Source organism: Microtus pennsylvanicus, chromosome 21 (assembly GCF_037038515.1).
Source record: "Microtus pennsylvanicus isolate mMicPen1 chromosome 21, mMicPen1.hap1, whole genome shotgun sequence".
Lineage (NCBI taxonomy): Eukaryota > Metazoa > Chordata > Mammalia > Rodentia > Cricetidae > Microtus > Microtus pennsylvanicus.
This window is the reverse complement of record NC_134599.1, coordinates 5,603,640-5,620,439: the sequence shown is the minus strand read 5'-3', so window position 1 is coordinate 5,620,439 and position 16,800 is coordinate 5,603,640. Positions and strand designations below refer to the sequence as shown.

Sequence of the window (16,800 nt, the reverse complement as noted above, 5' to 3'; positions counted from 1 at the left end):
CCAGAATACAGAACCCAGACACCGAACTAATCCAACAGTAAGGCCCATAACCAGGTCAGAGTAAGCAACAGCTTGACTTTAGGACCAGGGACCACCTTGCAGTTGGTGGCCAGCAGCGTCACAGTGTTTTCCAATCTCTATTAGTGATCTTGAAAAAGACCCTGGGCAGAGCTCTCGACATTTCTTGAGATGAGGGGAGACTCCTCAGAGGACGTCTTAATATACTTAAGGCTCCTTGCCCTGGCACACTGGGCCTTCGATTGCTCACACTTATGTTTGCACAGTCCTGCAAATGCCTTGTGTGTACACTCGATCCTCTGCTTTCCTCTAGCTGTTGCCTTCTCCGGCCCCGACTTATGAATAAATCAGGCCTCACAGAACATCCATCCTTTCCTGTGCCCTAAAATTTAAATAACCAAGGCCTCCAAGGTTTTGTGGAATTCACTTACAAACAGGCTGAGTACCACACTCTATTATAAGGGAAAGTGGTAAAGTGAGATTTTTTTAAAAATTACTTTAAAATTACCTTTATTAATGTATAATTTTGTGTGTGTACAGTGTTTACAGTATATGTACTGTGTGTACAGTGTTTACAGTATATTGCTGTGTGTAGTGTGTTTACAGTATATTACTGTGTGTACAGTGTGTTTATAGTATATGTACTATGTGTACAGTGTATGTGCAGTGTGTCTACAGTATATTACTGTGTGTACAGTGTGTTTATAGTATATGTACTATGTGTACAGTGTATGTGCAGTGTGTCTACAGTATATTACTGTGTGTACAGTGTGTATGCGTGTAGAGTTTGCATATGCATTTGGAGGCCAAAGTCAACCTCAGCTGTTGTTCCTTACGGTACTAACCCCCTTGTTTCCTGAGACAATGCTCACAGAGTCTGGAGCTCATCAAATAGGCTAGGTTGGTCGACCAGCGAGCCCCAGAGACCACTGTCTCCACCTCCTGGGACTTCAAATATGTGCTAGCAGTAACTGAGGGCTTACACCTGACCTAGAAGCGCAGGTAGAACAGGGCAAGTAACAATGGGTAACTCAGTCTATCCCAGTGACACACCTCCTACAACAAGGCTACACCCCCTGTCCTTTCCAAACAGTTCCAGCTGTCAGGGACCAAGCACACAGATATACGAGCCTATGGGGGCTAGGCTTGTTAAACCTGCCCTAGTCCTACTTTTCTTTTGAGAAAGTTTTGTCTTATATGGACAAGTGTTTTGCCTAGATGTTGATCTGTATACCTACCACGTGTCTGCAGTGCCTGTGGAGGTGAGAAGAGAGTGTTGGGGGGGTCCCCTGGATCTGGAGTTACAGACAGTGTGTTTGTTCTGGTCCTCTGCAAGAGCAGCAAGCACTTTAACTGCTGAGCCGCCTCTCCAGCCCGTCCATTGTTCCTTTCCTTTACACTACTTTTACGGATCTGTTGATAAGAAGCCTCTCTGATGTCTGATGGTCTGTGGTCTCAGTCTCCTCTGGAAGAGACTTGACAAAGGTTCACTAGTGCCAATGCTTTCTCCAAGAACAAGGCTTCATCTTTCCTGAGCAGGGCTACTTTTCTATGAGATTTCATCGGTTTCTGTCATGTCAACAGATTTTAGGAGGGGAAAAAAGCTGAAAGGATCTATTCAGCAAACCACCAGAGGGTGTGAGATCAATTCTGTCAGCCAGTGCAGGGGAATTCAAGATGAGTGCACGCCCAAGTCCTCAGAAAACCCCACGAGATTCTGCATTTAGACTCCGTGACAAAGGCTACCTTCATTCCAGCAGAGGCAGTAGCAACTCCTAGAGTTTCAGTGTAGGTCCGCACTCGCATGCACACCATCAGGGGTTAGCAGCAGAGGTCCCATTAGAGATCCGCTGCTGTCCAATCACAGCACAGCTGCTGTTCTTAGGGCTGGAAACGCTTCTGTCAGGGGTGACTATTTCAAGTCATGATATGGGAAAGCCAACTGCAGGCTCATCACAGGCACCAGCCATGGACACCTCACAGGCCTGGGAGGCCACACCCCAGTCTGTTCCAGCAGGGACTCAAGTTGAGTGGCAGACGGAGTAGAAAGGAGAGCAAGGCACAGGGAGACTGCACAGCTAGGAACTGTGGCTACCCTTCCTTGTGGCCTTCAGCAAATCAGTCCTTCTGTAGAAGAGGAGCAACTTTTCCTACTGGCCCATTCCTCTCTCTTCTTCTTCTTTCTTCTCTCCCTTCCCACCCTCTCATCTCTACCCTCCCCCCCTTTCCTCTTCCCTTGCCTCCACGTGACCAAGCGTATGGAATTCCCTGCCCACTGAGCGCACCGCCTACAGGGCCTACATTCTCTAGTCAGTTCAGTTCGGACTCTGTCCACCCAGGGTAGGAGGGGGTGGGAGGGGGACCATGACAGACACATCCGATCCACAGACGTAGCAGGTCTCAGATCCCAGGTGTAAACCTCCTTGACTGACTGCTGTAAATGAAGGTTCTGGTGGCTCTCTCCCCGGGATCCGTCAGTTTTCTTGAGGGCAGCATTTAAAGGTTGATCACGAAGATGCACATGAGGATGTACTTAGGTGGGAGGGAGCGCAGACGCAGAACTTCCACAGATCTCCAGGTATTCAGCTATAGAGAAGCTCCCTGGGTTCTCTGCCTTTCAGGGTTTTTAATGGATGCCTATTTAGCAGGCATGACTGATTAAATCACTGACCACTGCCGATCAACCTCAAGCCACTTTCTCTTCCCCAGAGGCTAGGAATGGGTTTTAAAGTCCCAACCCTCAACCCTCTAACTCTGCCTTAGCTATCCTGGTGACTAGCCTCACCCTGAAGTTACCAAGGGACAGCTAACCAGCAATCGGTACTAGCATACAAAACGACATACCACTTTGAAGACTGAGGATTTTAGACCTTGTATGCCAGGAAATGGGAGACACCACCACTGTATTTGACCATATTATCAGGCTCAAGTCTAAACTATGATTATTTCTTCTTTTGATTTTTGCTTGAGACAGGGTCTCCTCTCACCCAGGCTGCCTGAAACTCACTATGCCACTCAGACTAGCTTTGAACTTGTGGGACTCCTTCGGGAACCATCTCTGAGTGCTGGGATACAGGTGCGAGCTACCATGCCTGGCTCTTTATTTGGGGATGATAACACCATTGTGAAGGGTATTCTAAGTACACAAGGTAAACACTAGTGCTCACCACGGCTGGCAAAGGGGCAGTAGCTAGACCTCCACCAGGCACAGGGCTTACTGTAGAGAAAAGGGGACCGGGCCCTGTGAGCTGCCACAACGTTTTGCTTAGTTGGCTAAAAATCCTCTTTAGGGCAGTCACCACTGCCACGGAAACTGGACACATCCTGTGCACTTTAGTGAATGCTACGGTCATGTTATTCAATGCACATATAACCACAGAAGCTAGGTGCTGTTATGTCCAAGTTACCTGTGAAAAAAAATAAAGCTTTCACTACTTTGCTGAAGGTCCCAAAGGCCACACAGCCAAAACAGGTGAGTGTGTATAGATGCATCTTGAGGTGGTCACAATGGAAAGATACATTTCCTGTACCTCCTCTTCTTTCCTTTCTCCATTCTGAGACAGGGTTTCGAGTAGCTCAGGCTGACCAACCTGAGTGCACCAGATAGCTGAGGGTGACCTTGAACTCCCTGACTCTCCTGTAAAGGCTGGGATTACAGGCACGCACCACCTTGCTGTGCTGGGGATCAGAGACCCAGGGCCTCCTGCATGTTGTGCAAGCGCTCTATCCACTGACCTCTGTCCATTTCAAAGAGAACGTGCCCCATGATTTATGCAGTGACTTCTTATTAGCAACTTCTTTATAAACGACCCAAGTACCAACCAGAAAGTTAACAAATGGGTGATCCTGACATGAGCGACACTTAGTGTTATGTTGTAAATTCAGCTCCACAGGAGATATCTCAAGAGGGAGGGAAGAAAGCAGCTCATTGAACAGACTAAGCAACCACAATCCAGCCCAACAGACCCCAAGTTAGCTCCCTCCCCCATTACGTTCTCCTTCATTATCAAAGACAAATCAGATCCCTTTCTCTACCCCTAACAGAACACACCTCATTCCCACAAAGGGAAGATCTAGAAGACCCTCCTTCAGATACAGACTCTGCAACTAGCAGCATGTCCTGTCTGCCTGAGTGCCTCTGACTTGTCCACTCATGGGACACAGCATGCTTGGATTGCACGGACAGGTGGAAACGTGTCCTCTCGGAGCGACTTGGTACCTTCCTCTCCCCTCTACTTCTCGACATTATTCATCATTATCAAAGTCAGATCTCCCCATCCCCACAGTGCCTTCAACACAGCACCTCATTTTTTCATAAGAATCAACCACCTGAAGTACCCAGGCCTATGTGCGAGTGCTAACGCTCCAGATCCACCGAACAGATATTTATAGAAAACAATGTCTCAGCTGTCACAGCACCACCAGGACCTGCAAAGGCAAACTTCTGCCTTTGATCCTTGGATCCACAGGAAGCCTGGTGGAGTCGGTGTGCGTGCATGCAAGCATGGGTGCATGAGGCAAAGGACTTCATAGAAGGCTGGAGGGGTGACGCAAGGATAAAGAGGGAAGGAAGGAAGGAAGCAAGCAAGCAAGCAGGAGAGGACCCCATGGATAGACAAATGATGGTCATGGAGTTTAGAGGCAGGACTGCAGGGGGCAGAGCAAGCTGCAGATCAACTTGAAGTTCAACAGAAGGATGAAGAGACCTGGGCTGGCAGGAACAGAGAGGCAGTGACATTTTATTTTATAGTGCTATTTTATTAATGTTTTAATAAATAAAGCTTGCCTAAAGATCAGAAGGTAAAACTAAGCCACTAGAGGCCAAGCAGTGGTCACACATCTTTAATCCCAGGATTTGTGAGACAGAGGCAGATGGAACTCTAGGAGTCAAGGCTACCCTGGGCTACATAAGATCAATGCAGAAACAAATCCAGGTGGTGCTGGCTCTCACTCCTTTAATCCCAGTACTAGGGAGTCACGTGTCTTTAATCCCAGCACTAAAGGGGAATATAAAATGGGAAGAGACAAAGGCTCAGGGCTCAGTTTGCAGTTGCTCAGCCTTGGTAGAGGTAAGGTTTTTCTATTGGTATGGCTATTTTGCTTTCCTGGTCTTCAGCTTGAACCCCAATATCTGTCTCTGGGTTTTTATTATTCATGCTACATTTGGTGCCCAACATGGGGTATACATTTTAAACTCTGTCATGACATTAATGGTCATATAGAGAACTAACTAACTAACTCTATAAAAAGGTTTCATCTGCCTTCCTCTACATGATTTTGGGTTTGAGTCTTATCAGTTTTCTGCAGTGAACCATGAGCATGCCTAACAGTGACCTTTGAAGTCTCCATAAGATGGGGCCCCACAATGACATTCCTTCAGGACTATGATAACAGCACTAAGTTGAAAAAACACCACCAAAAGATTGGCTTTTGGACTACAAACTGCTCAGAACAATTTTGAGGTGACTAGCTGAGAATATCCAGCCTCACAGACTACTCTAGCCAGGACCTGAGACAAGCCCTGCCCTTTCCCATTCTGCAGAGACAACAAATGATACAGCTACGTCTCCCAGGACTTGACAATTAATCCAAATTTTTCTTTTCAGGATCTGCTAAAGATACTAATGCCTCCAGACAGCAGGAAGTAAACTGAAGAATATGATGCCCACATTCCCAAGAGATGGGATGGGTGGGTTTTAGTTGTCCAGTGGGTTATGCATATTTGTCATTGTTTAGGGGGTTGGTAACAAGTTATTGGTTATGACCAGGATGAAAGTTGAACAAAGGAGATTAGATTCAGAGTTCTTATTTTGAAAAGAAAAGAGGGGGATATAGATATGATAGGATAAAAGGGTAGATTACTAAATCTACTCTGGAAAGAAATAAGGGAAGATATAAACATGATAAGACAACAAGGTAGATTATTGTGTTTACTTTTTTAAAGCAGCTACTAGTTTTAAATGTTGTACACTGGACTGGACTTTTTAAATATTATTGTATACAAATTTTGCATATTAGTACAAATTTGATATTAATTTTGTTAGAACATACTGTACACACATTTCTACTCTTGTTCAAGGTATTGTACCTATGCAGCTCATTTAACAATGTAATGCAAATTTCTAGTGCTTGAAAATTATTATTACCAACTGTTTAGGATAATAAGGAAATGCAGGCTAGTAGTTAATTCCCAGTATAATTGAACTTGTAGTCATATTAGGTATGTTTTCAAGGTCAAAGATATATTTTAGGTAAACAGGTCATCTTCAAACATCTTCTGAGATCTACAGAATATGGCATTTAAGATGGTTTAATAACAGGTTTTTTTTTCTTTTTTTTATGACGATGCTCCTGGCAGCACCAATCTACTTGAGAGAAGACAATGTGCATCAAAGAAACTCCACATGGAGTTTGTTTTCTCTGCAGCAAAAGTAAGCCCCTGGGCAAGAAACTGCCTTTCCTTGACTGCTGACAGTATGCTGTTCTAATTGGACAAGCAGGCTACAAAAGAGAGGGACTACCAAACTTGCCCAGACAAGGTGGGACAGTCCTTCAAAAAATCTGCTTCACAGAAAAGTCTGTCAGATATTCTAGGTCTGTAGGCCAAAGATGGATACCCCAAGGTAGCAGAGAAACTTTGGGTGACTGTCCAGGCAGTCAGCTGTTTCTGTCATTTCTCACAATTTTTGGAAGTCCCTTGCTCGCACATCCTGCTTACTCAGTTAATATTATTTCCTTCTTGGGTCTCTAAGGGAGTTGAAGACTACTAGATAGTTAAAAATTTTCCTTGTTTATCAGATGCAGGGAGAAAGTGATGATAGAAAGTAAATTATGTACAAGACTTTGCACTCACAAGATAGGATAGATATGGAGTATTTTCTCTGAATCTGTAAAAAGCAAATGGACTACACATTGTTGATGTATTTATTGCCTGCATTTATTGTATATAGTTATCGTACTTATCATATATAGTTTTTCTTATATTAGTTATAGCCTTCTTTTTTATTTTAGACAGAAGGCGGACAATATGGTAATATTTTATTTATATTTTAATAAATAAAGCTTGCCTGAAGATCAGAAGGTAAAACTAAGCCACTAGAGGCCAAGCAGTGGTGTTACACACCTTTAATCCCAGGATTTGGGAGACAGAAGCAGACGGATCTCTTTGAGTTCAAGGCCAAGGCCGTCCTGGGTACACAAGATCAATGCAGAAACAGATCCTGGTGGTGCTGGCTCACACCTTTAATCCCAGTACTAGGGAGTCACGGGGTCTTTAATCCCAGCACTAAAGGGGAATATAAGACGAAAGGAGACAGAGGCTCAGTTTGCAGTAGCCTGGACTTGGTAGAGGTAAGGCTTCTCTAGTGACTTGGCTGTTTTGCTTTTCTGGTCTTCAGCTTGAACCCCAATAACTGTCTCTGGGTTTTTATTATTCGTGCTACAGGCAATGCTTAGAAAGCAGTCCTAAGAGGTTGTGGGTGAGGTAGCTGGGAGAAACATCATTCTCTTAAAGCAATAAGGAAGCGCCATTCACCAAACCAAACTGACAGAACAAAGAGTGGGGGTAGGGAGACAGAGGAAAAGACAAAAGGTGTGCTGGTTAGGGTTTTGCTTTGTTTGTCAGTCTGACACAAGCTGGGTCATGTGGGAAGAGGGAACCTTCAACTGAGAATATACCTCCATCAGTTTAGCCTATAGGCAAGTCTGTAGAACATTTTCTCAATTAATGATTGATGTGGGAGGGTCCAGCCCATTACGGGTGATCCCAACCCAGGGCAGATGATCCTGGGTTATATAAAAACACAGGTGAGCAAATCACGAGGAGCAAGGCCAGTCCTTTGCGGCCTCTGCTTCAGGCCTCTGCCTTCAGGTTCCTTCCCTGACTTCACTCAGTGATGGCATGTGACCTGGGAGTTGTAAGACAAATCCTTTCCTCCACAGAGAGAGAGAAGGGGTAACAGGGAGGAAGAGATGAGGAAGGCAAGAAGACCAGACTATGGGGATCAAGCATGGGGAGCATGACCGGTTTTGACAGGTGGGCACCTGTGCAGGACAGAGGCCCAGCTGGAGAGGTGGACTGGCCATCCTTAGACACTCAGGTTTCTTGGTAATGAAATCAAACGCTGGGCAGCACGCATGCTGGGCAGAGCCAGGGAGTGAGCCTCAGATGGAGCCACAGGAACAGCTGGCATCTTCCATTCGGGAAGGAAGGGTGGCTGCATGGAGCTGAGTCACACCATCTTACATTTGCTGCAAAAGGCGGAGGAAAAAAATCCAGGGAGAGAACCAACAGCCAGCCATGGTGAGGAAGCCACCAAGGACCAAGCAGCTGCTCCAGCTGGGTCACAGAAATTAAGGGTGAGCTTCGAGAAGAGGGCAGAGGGCAACTCTGTGGAGTAGGGTGAGGGCTGATGCTGCGCACCGGATTCTGAGCAAGAGAAGCTTCTACTAACCATGACAAGTTTGGATACAGGGATAGAATTGGTGCAAAGGATAAACAGGAGGTGACCATGGGTAAGGCAGCGTTCTGAAGGGACGATGACCTCACAGTGAACTCCAACAAGGACTTGACTCTAGGTGAGTACCATGTGTCTGGAGTGTGACTTCCGCTGTGCAGGGCATGCCATCTTAGGGGGACACCTCCCCTCTTCCCTTCTCAGTTTCCTTCTCTTATGAGATGGGGCGGTAATGGATTTGCCTGAGAGTCACCCTGAGACTTGGCATAGTGCCACAGTAATACCACAACTATTACAGATGGAGGAGAAGAGAACATTAAAAACACTCCCAATGTTTTTAATTGTTTTTAATTGGCGATGCCAATGCTGCTACAAACACCACTGTTCTTCTCTGAACGTGACAGGTGAAGCTGGGAGCCACAAGGGTCAAACCACAGATCCAGTTTGCCAGCTGGACAGTGACGGCACCTGGAGGCCATTTCCCACCAGGGCTATAGGGTAGCAAGACACAGTCTTCTGGAAGGAAGCTCACGTGACCCTAGTGAAATGACCAGAGGTGCTGCCTTGGTTCTTGATGACTTTCTAGTTGGTTCTAGGTACTTGCAAAGCCTGGTGATTAGTCCCACTTTCCAATATCCAAATATTCCTATGTACTCTCCTGTTTGTTTAAACCGACCACGGATCTTTCTTTTCCAGGCAACACAACCTTTTTCTGTCTGTCTGTCTGTCTGTCTGTCTGTCTTAGCCTCTTTGTGCTACTCGAACGGAATTCCACGTTCTGGGGAAAGTATATTTATTTGGCTCTTGATTTTGGTGGTGGGAAAAGCTAAAGAACATGGTATCCATGTCTGCCGAGTCTGACAGGGGAGGGCATCACATGGCAGCTGGTACAAGAGGAAGCAGACTCTCATGGCCAGAAGCAGCAGAGTGGTGGGGCTAGCTGGCTCCTTTATAGCCTGCCCTTGGAAGAACTAACCAATCCCTTTTGAGAGTGTGGCCCAGAGGCTTCAGTTCTTCACTGGGGCCTCTCTCTTAAAGAGCCACCACCTTTCCATGTTACATGGGGGTCAAAATTTCATCCCAGAAACTTCTGTGGGGGGGTGCAAACTTCCTCCAAAGCATAGTTTACTAGGCAAGTAGTCTACCTTCTTAAGTCTAAGACATCATCAAGATGTGTTAGAACCTGACTTCAGATGTACTAAAAACATGTGGCAACATGTTAAATACAGGGAGAGCAGGGCAGGAAGAAAATCCAACTACAGATATTCCAAGTCTAACCTTACTTAATCTTGCGGTCAAGAATCAATATATTCCTGGCCTACAAACACAGCAAGAGAAGGCGAGAGTTCAGCGCACAGACCTTCTGAACCTGTTACTTGACACGTCTACCACCAGAGGTCAGCACCCTTCACATCACAGGCAACAATCTGCAGACTGACTCTGCCACACCTCACTCTTCTAGCTCTGAAAGGCAAGTGAGAAGGGACAGTTTCATAGGTTTCTCCCTCCCCGCGAAGGCGGCAGAGCCATCTGTATGGCTTAATTGCCTATCCTCATAAGAATTTAATACCATGTGGAAACGGTACCTGTTCGTGCAGAGACTGCTGCATGTCCATAGTGTGCTGTCGCCACGGAGAGCCCATCTTCACTTACTGCGTGCCCAAGATGTGCTGTCTACCAAGGGGCTAACACTGGGCTATTAGTGGTGTTATAACTAAACTAGTTATAAAATGTATAACTAAAATGATTAGTTATAATTTGTTTGTACACCGGTCATTGGATGCTCTGGAGTCTGATTTCCAAACAGGAATGGAAAGCAAGCAAGTGATCTCCAAGTGCCAGGCCCATGTTTGGCAGAGAGAGTCCATAATGATAACAACACTGCAACAAAACCTCAGGAAGCTCTGTGGATTATCCAAGGAAAGGCGGCCATTCCCTGATGGGACGGGCCTCAACTCTGAGAAGCTTGACTGGAAAATGATGCTCACCCTCCCATACGGAGTAGCTCCTGTTCTTTCTTGTGTCTAAGTATTCACGTGTCCACACATCTAAGTGTTTGGGTGCATGGGTGAAGGCCAGAGGTGCTGGCCAGAGGTGCTGTGGAGCTAGTGTGGCTGGCCAGCAAGCTTCAGGGATCAGCCCACCTTCACAGTATGCAGGATTACAGGCTTGCACCACCATACTTGGCTCTTATATGTGGATACTGAGGATTGAGTTTAGGTGCTCATGTTTGTTGTTTAGTTTTTTTTTTCAACTTGACCCCAGAGTTACCTGGGAAGAGGGACCCTCGGTTGAGAAAACAATTCTATCATACTGGCCTGTGGGCAAGTTTGTGGGGCGTTTTCACAATAATAATTTATGTGGGAGGGCTAGTTTACTGTGGGTAGTACTGGCCCTGGGTAAGTGGCCTGGGTGAGCCACGGAAAGTAAGCCAGTAAGTAATATTATTCCATGGCCTCTGCCTGCTTCAATTCCTGCCTCCAGGTTCCTGCCCTGACTTTCCTTCATGGTGATCTACAAGCTGCAAGATGAAATAAACCCTTTCTTCTCCAAGTTGCTGTAGGCCACGGTGTCTGTCAGCGATAGGGAGGAAACTGGGGCACCACGGTCGAGCAGCAAACCCACTACTGACGGAGCTCTCTCCTCAGCCCCTCTCTTGTTTTTGATGACTCTAGACTCAGTCAGCCAGGCTTCCCAAAACAAGACTGTGTGTAAGTGAGGTCTGAAAACTGAAGAAGGGGGGCAGGATGGAACCCAGGGTACAGATGGGACAGATCATGAAGGATAAGGAGATGGGAAGACGACGGCAGCTAGTCACCTTAAACCTAACCTCTGCAATTCCTCAGACTGGAGGGGATGCCGGGACGGAAGCCAAGGATGGAGCCAAAGCCAAAGAGGTGTCCAGCTGGAGAAGAGTGCCAGGCTCCAGCAGACTGAATGACCGGCACTGCAGCTACAGGGAGACGATTTCTAAAGCAGCCAAGCCTGCGCGCGGGCGCCCAGACCCAGCCAAGAAACAAACCCAAGGCAGCGAAGATAGATAAACACAAATGCTGAGAAGATGTGACTGGTCCCAGAGTTTAAAAAAAAATTAAAAAAGCAAACACGTCAAGCGATGACTCCAGAGAGGCTCCGTGCTCATGGCTTTGCACTCATCAGACCACTGAATCCTCCCAACATCATAAAGTCAGTACAGACATTTAAGGTGGCCACTGGGATCTTAGCGGTAGACACCAGGAGAAGCGGAGAATGGGGAGATAGGGGAAAAAACATAGAGGGACAGCCTCAGAGAAAAGATTTGGGGTACACCTGGAAGTCGTAGTAAGCTTGGTGGGAGGCAGGAAGGGTGACAGCCATGCTGAGGGGCATGTGCAGCAGGGCCTGGCGTGCTGTGTCTAGGAGCCAGATTTGGCCCATTTCATAAATCAGTTTTCTTGGAACCTAGCCCTACCCACTGTGTTTGGCCTTGGGCTGCTTTCTTGCATCAAGGGCAAGCTGGGCAGCTGTGACAAAACCTGAGACCATATAGCCCACAAGGCCAGGCCCTTTGCTGCATCTGATGACCCATGACCTGGAACCTCACTCTTTATGACACAGCAGAGAGGAAGCCCAGTCTACACTGATGCAGACACAAGAGCATGGAGCAGAAGCATCTCCCTAACCGTCGTTGCAGTGGTACCGCCATAGTTCCGGTGATCAACAGCCCCAACCACGCCATGCAGACCTCACTTCCACCTCTCCTTTCCTCCGAGCTCCTTTAATGCCCTTGGATGCCTTCTGAGAACTGGAACAGAGGTGAGATTTCTTAGGACGTAGAGAAACAGCTTGGGTACAACACTACCAGTTATCATGTACTTCCATGTATAACAAATGTTATCACCTCTACACCATGCCTCCAAAAGCCAACGTGTAGCTGAAGATATCAACTGGGTAACAAGGAAGTTGAGAAATGACCACAGGACAGTGTCAATCCGGACCTGCTCTGTGAACAGCTAGCATCGGGACACATATTCCCGGTGACTTGCAGGTGTGATGTCTCACTGTTGCAACTTCCTTCTCCCTTCAAACAAGCAGCTCTCCTGAATTCCAGGTAAACCAACCATTTGAAGTCCCAGGGAAACAAAGCAGTGTTCTGGACTATTCCACCAACACCGTTCCCTCTCTTCTAGCTCCACCAGACAGCTTCCAAGTAATTGTTTAACATTCTGCCTTCTTAAGAATCTAGAAACATTTGGCAGGGTTATTCGTGGGATCCAGGGTGCTTAAAAGTAACGATGGCAAGGCAGATAAAAATAGATGGGTGGAAAGGGGGCACTCATTCCTCTATTATTTTCACATGCTTAGCTTTAATACTGCACATTCATGACACAGGCAGAGGCGAGCCAGAGGCGGAAGAGTGCAGAGCTAACTCTGGGAAGTGTGCAATGATGTAAGTCTCAAGGAAAAAGAAAAGCTGCGAGGGGCTGGAGAGATGGCTCAGTGGTTGAGAGCACTGGCTGCTCTTCCAGAGGGACCCAGCCAGGTTCAACTGCCAGTACCTACATGGCAGCTTACAACTGTCTGTAACTCCATTTCCAGGGGATCCCACAACCTCACATCAATGCACACAAAATGAAATTACATGAAAAAAGAAGAAGAAGAAGAGCCATGAAGCCTGTGCTAAGCAGAATCCCCATGTGATTCAATAGTAAAAGCCTTTAAAAGTCTGATTTCCCACATGGCTAATAGCACTTAGTAAAAGTAACTTTTACAAAGCACTGACTTTGGGTTTGCAGTGTCTGAATACCACAGTGCAGATGGTCTCATTTAACCCTCGAGGAAGCATTAGGACATCAGCTCCATTCTCTACAAGAGGCAACTAAGGCACAGAGAACTCACACCACTTGTCTGGGGACCCAGTAAGAGATGGAGGCGAGATATGAATGAGGCGCCACTCTGGGAGGTCTCACTTTAATCTGCAAACCATTGGATAGCTCACACCATCAACCCTGCAGCCGGTGGTCACTACCTGCTGTGCAATATATTAACATCAAGGGATGAAGGAGGTGCACCCTAACCAAGACACAGGCTTACCTTTTGAGAGGAGGACAAAACACAAACGAAGCCCAGAAAGAGTTTGAATTGCACCATTTGTTAAAAACGAGGACATTATAACGTTATAAACACGTTATCTTTAGGCCAGCACATCTGTGAAGTGCTTCCACGAAGCTACAACAGAACTGGCCTAACGCTATCAGGGTAGCACTCCCCAGCTGGCTGTGCATGCTTATTTAAGTAATTGTCTGAACATATATGAACAGGGGTATTAAAGTAAAGTTGGCACAAGGGACGGCATCCACACGGCACATTCTTTGTTCCAGGCCCTTCATTCTGTCAGTACTCTTGGGGAAAAAAAAGAGCAGCCGCTAAATAAATCATGGAACTACGCGAAACTGCATAAGGCCTTTTATAGTCTCCAAATGGTCATGCATCTTATATAAAGTTCATTTTCGACTTCCCCGTTTAAATGTTAGCAGCCTCAAAATAAGATCCAGGCTATTTACCTGTAAGAAGATACAATTGGAAAATAGGGCAGGAAGAGGAAAAACCAGGCGACAGGAGAGGAGACAGGATGACCCAAGTGTGAGGGGGTCGCCCGGACTCAAACCAGTTCAATCAGCCACTTCGGTTCTGCCGATTTAACTTTACCCATTGGGGGCTGAGGGGAGACACACCCTACTGGAGGTATTTCCACAAATACAGAGAAGGGAACCGGTTTGTTATTTGAAGGCATGGGCTGTCCGTGTGATTCCTGGGTGTCTTCGGAGCGCGCGGTGACATGCACAATTAGGGCTGCATGACACCTGGCTCTCGCTCGAGTTCGGGTGCCGAGGACAAAAGGGCCGTCCCTCGGAGCGCGCGGGCGGCCGCTCCCGGGAGCGGGGCTGCGTCCCCCGGAACCCGGCTGCGTTCGCGGGAGCGGCGCTGCGTCCCCTGGAGCGGAGCTGCATTCCCCGGCGCAGGACTGCATCCTCGGAGCGAGGCTGTGTCCCCGGGAACCCGGCTCCATCCCCGGAACCAGGCTGCAACCCGGAGAATAGGACTGCATCCCCGCAGTCAGACAGTGTCCCTGGGAACCGGGCTGCTTCCCTGAGGCTGGGTGCTTTCCCCAGAGCCGGGCTGCGTCCCCAGGAATCGGGCTGCATCCCGGGAGCCCGGTGCTTTCCCCGGATCGGGCTGCAGTCCCGGTGCCGGCCGCCGGCAGCGCAGGGTGCGGGTCGCGCACTCACCTTCCTCCTGGAACTCCAGCTTCTCCAGCATGCCGGCTTCCGCGGGTCCCGGGGCCGCCGCCAGCGCCGCCTGAGGGGGAGGAGGAGGACACGGATCAGCATGGGCCGCGGCGATCCGGCTTCTCTCGCCCCGGGAGGAGGGGCCTGCAGCGGCGGCGGACGCGCGCGGCGGCGGGAGCGCGCGGCAGGCCAGGGCGGAGCGCGTCCCCGCCCAGGCCGGGCAGCCGCAGGTGGGCCGAGATGGCACGCTCCGCTCCCCCCGCGCCTTTGGTACGGCCCGCGAGCAAGCGTGGGAAGGGGGAGCGGCAGTCCCAGCGCTTCGTCCGCCGCGCGCGCCAGCGGGCACGCGCGCCCTCGCGCAGGTGTGGGCCCATGGGCACCCGCCGCACCCTCGGCGGGGACGCGCTTCCCTCTCGGGGCCCCGCGCGGGCGGCGTACCGCTCCCATAAAAGGAGAGGCCGCCCGCGGGGCCGCGCTTCGCCGGCGCTTTCGCGCGCTCTCCAGTCCCTCCCCCAGCCCCCGCGCGGCGGATCTCTGAACTGGCTTCCTCCGCTCGCAGCTCGCTCTTTCCTCACCGCCGCAGCTTGCTGCCAGAAGTTCACACAATTTAAATCAGGCCCCGGGCACGCCCGTCGCCCTGGACTTGGGTATCTGAGACTTCCCTATCGCCAGCTCGGGTTGGCAGGCGGCGAGGCTGGCAGCCGCCTGCTATCCGGGCGAACAGCGCCCGCAGGGAGGGGACCGAGGCTGCCGATGGCCAGCACCTGCGGGGTCACCGACCTCGGCGGGAACTTGTCATTCTTACTGCACAGAAGCAGGAAGTAGAGACCTCTTTGGTCACTTTAGATGGGTCAATAGCTAAATCTAAATGTACCCCTCTCAAAAAAAAAGTTTGATAAGATGTTTTGTGATAAAATTATGCATTTTGTCATGCTTTTAGGGAAAACCTGAAGACTTTAACTTCAGGAGCAAGCGGTTTCACAGCTCTCGCTCAACCAAGTACAAGGGATGAAAGGAAAATTGGAAAAGAGGGCCTGGGGTGGGGGATGAGGGAAGGGCTGGAGGGGAAGGGGATGGAATATGATCAAAATACATTGTTTTGGGGCTGGAAAGGTGGTTCAGTGGTTAGGGGCACTTGCTGCCCTTGCAGAGCTGTTCCCAGCACCCACAGGACAGCACCCACAGTCTTTTAACTCCAGTTCCTGGAGATCTGGCACTCTTTCTGGCTTCTGTAGGCACTGCATGTAGGTGGTGCACACATATACATGCAGGCAAAATTTAAAAATATGTATATTTAAAAAATATATTGCATGCATGCATGTATGAAGTTCTCAAAGAATAAATGAAAAATAGTAAAGAAGGCATGCTTCTTGGGAAGAAAGAAATGAAACGGTTCAAATGGCAGGCTGTCTGCGAACAAAATCCCAAAAACTGCAAACAAACCAAACGGGAAGATCAGTGAGGTCATAGGATCAACACAGTGCATCTGGTATAATAAAAATAAATGTGCAGAAGCTGACATCAAATACTGTTTACAATCTCTGCAAAGAAAGTTAGTATGTAAAATAAGCAGAAACCATATACAGACTTTATATTCTAGCCGGGCGGTGGTGGCGCATGCCTTTAATCCCAGCACTCGGGAGGCAGAGGCAGGCGGATCTCTGTGAGTTCGAGGCCAGCCTGGTCTACAAGAGCTAGTTCCAGGACAGGAACCAAAAGCTACAGAGAAACCCTGTCTCAAAAAAAACAAAAACGAACAAACAAAAAAAAAAAACAGACTTTATATTCTAAAAAAACTGCACAGTGTGGATGAGGTTGTTATCAATGAGAGGTTGCCAGTGAACAGAGGTGTTGTGGAATATCTAAAATGTGCTACATTCGTTTATGGAACATTTGTTGCATTCTTTTATGTTGCATTTGTTTAACTGTGAAGCTGTTACTGTGCCTGTCTAAAACACCTGATTGGTCTAATAAAGAGCTGAATGACCAATAGCAAGGCCAAGAAGGATAGGTAGGGCTGCCAAGCAGAGAGAATGAATAGGAGAAATCTAGGCTCT

At 48.2% G+C, this 16,800-nt stretch overlaps 1 protein-coding gene across 20 annotated transcripts in view; it reads right to left on the bottom strand.

Moving 5' to 3' along the window:
- Positions 1–16,800, bottom strand: part of Prkag2 (protein kinase AMP-activated non-catalytic subunit gamma 2) — a 264,022-nt gene that overhangs the window by 39,235 nt on the left and 207,987 nt on the right. For 17 of the 20 annotated variants that reach the window (XM_075955434.1, XM_075955435.1, XM_075955433.1 and 14 more), the window contains one exon: positions 14,744–14,813. In XM_075955434.1, the coding sequence (XP_075811549.1) occupies positions 14,744–14,813 (70 nt within the window). Of the gene's footprint in view, positions 1–14,743; positions 14,911–15,318; positions 15,337–16,800 lie in introns of those variants that run through there. The other 3 variants (XM_075955450.1, XM_075955452.1, XM_075955451.1) reach the window with 2 other exon arrangements.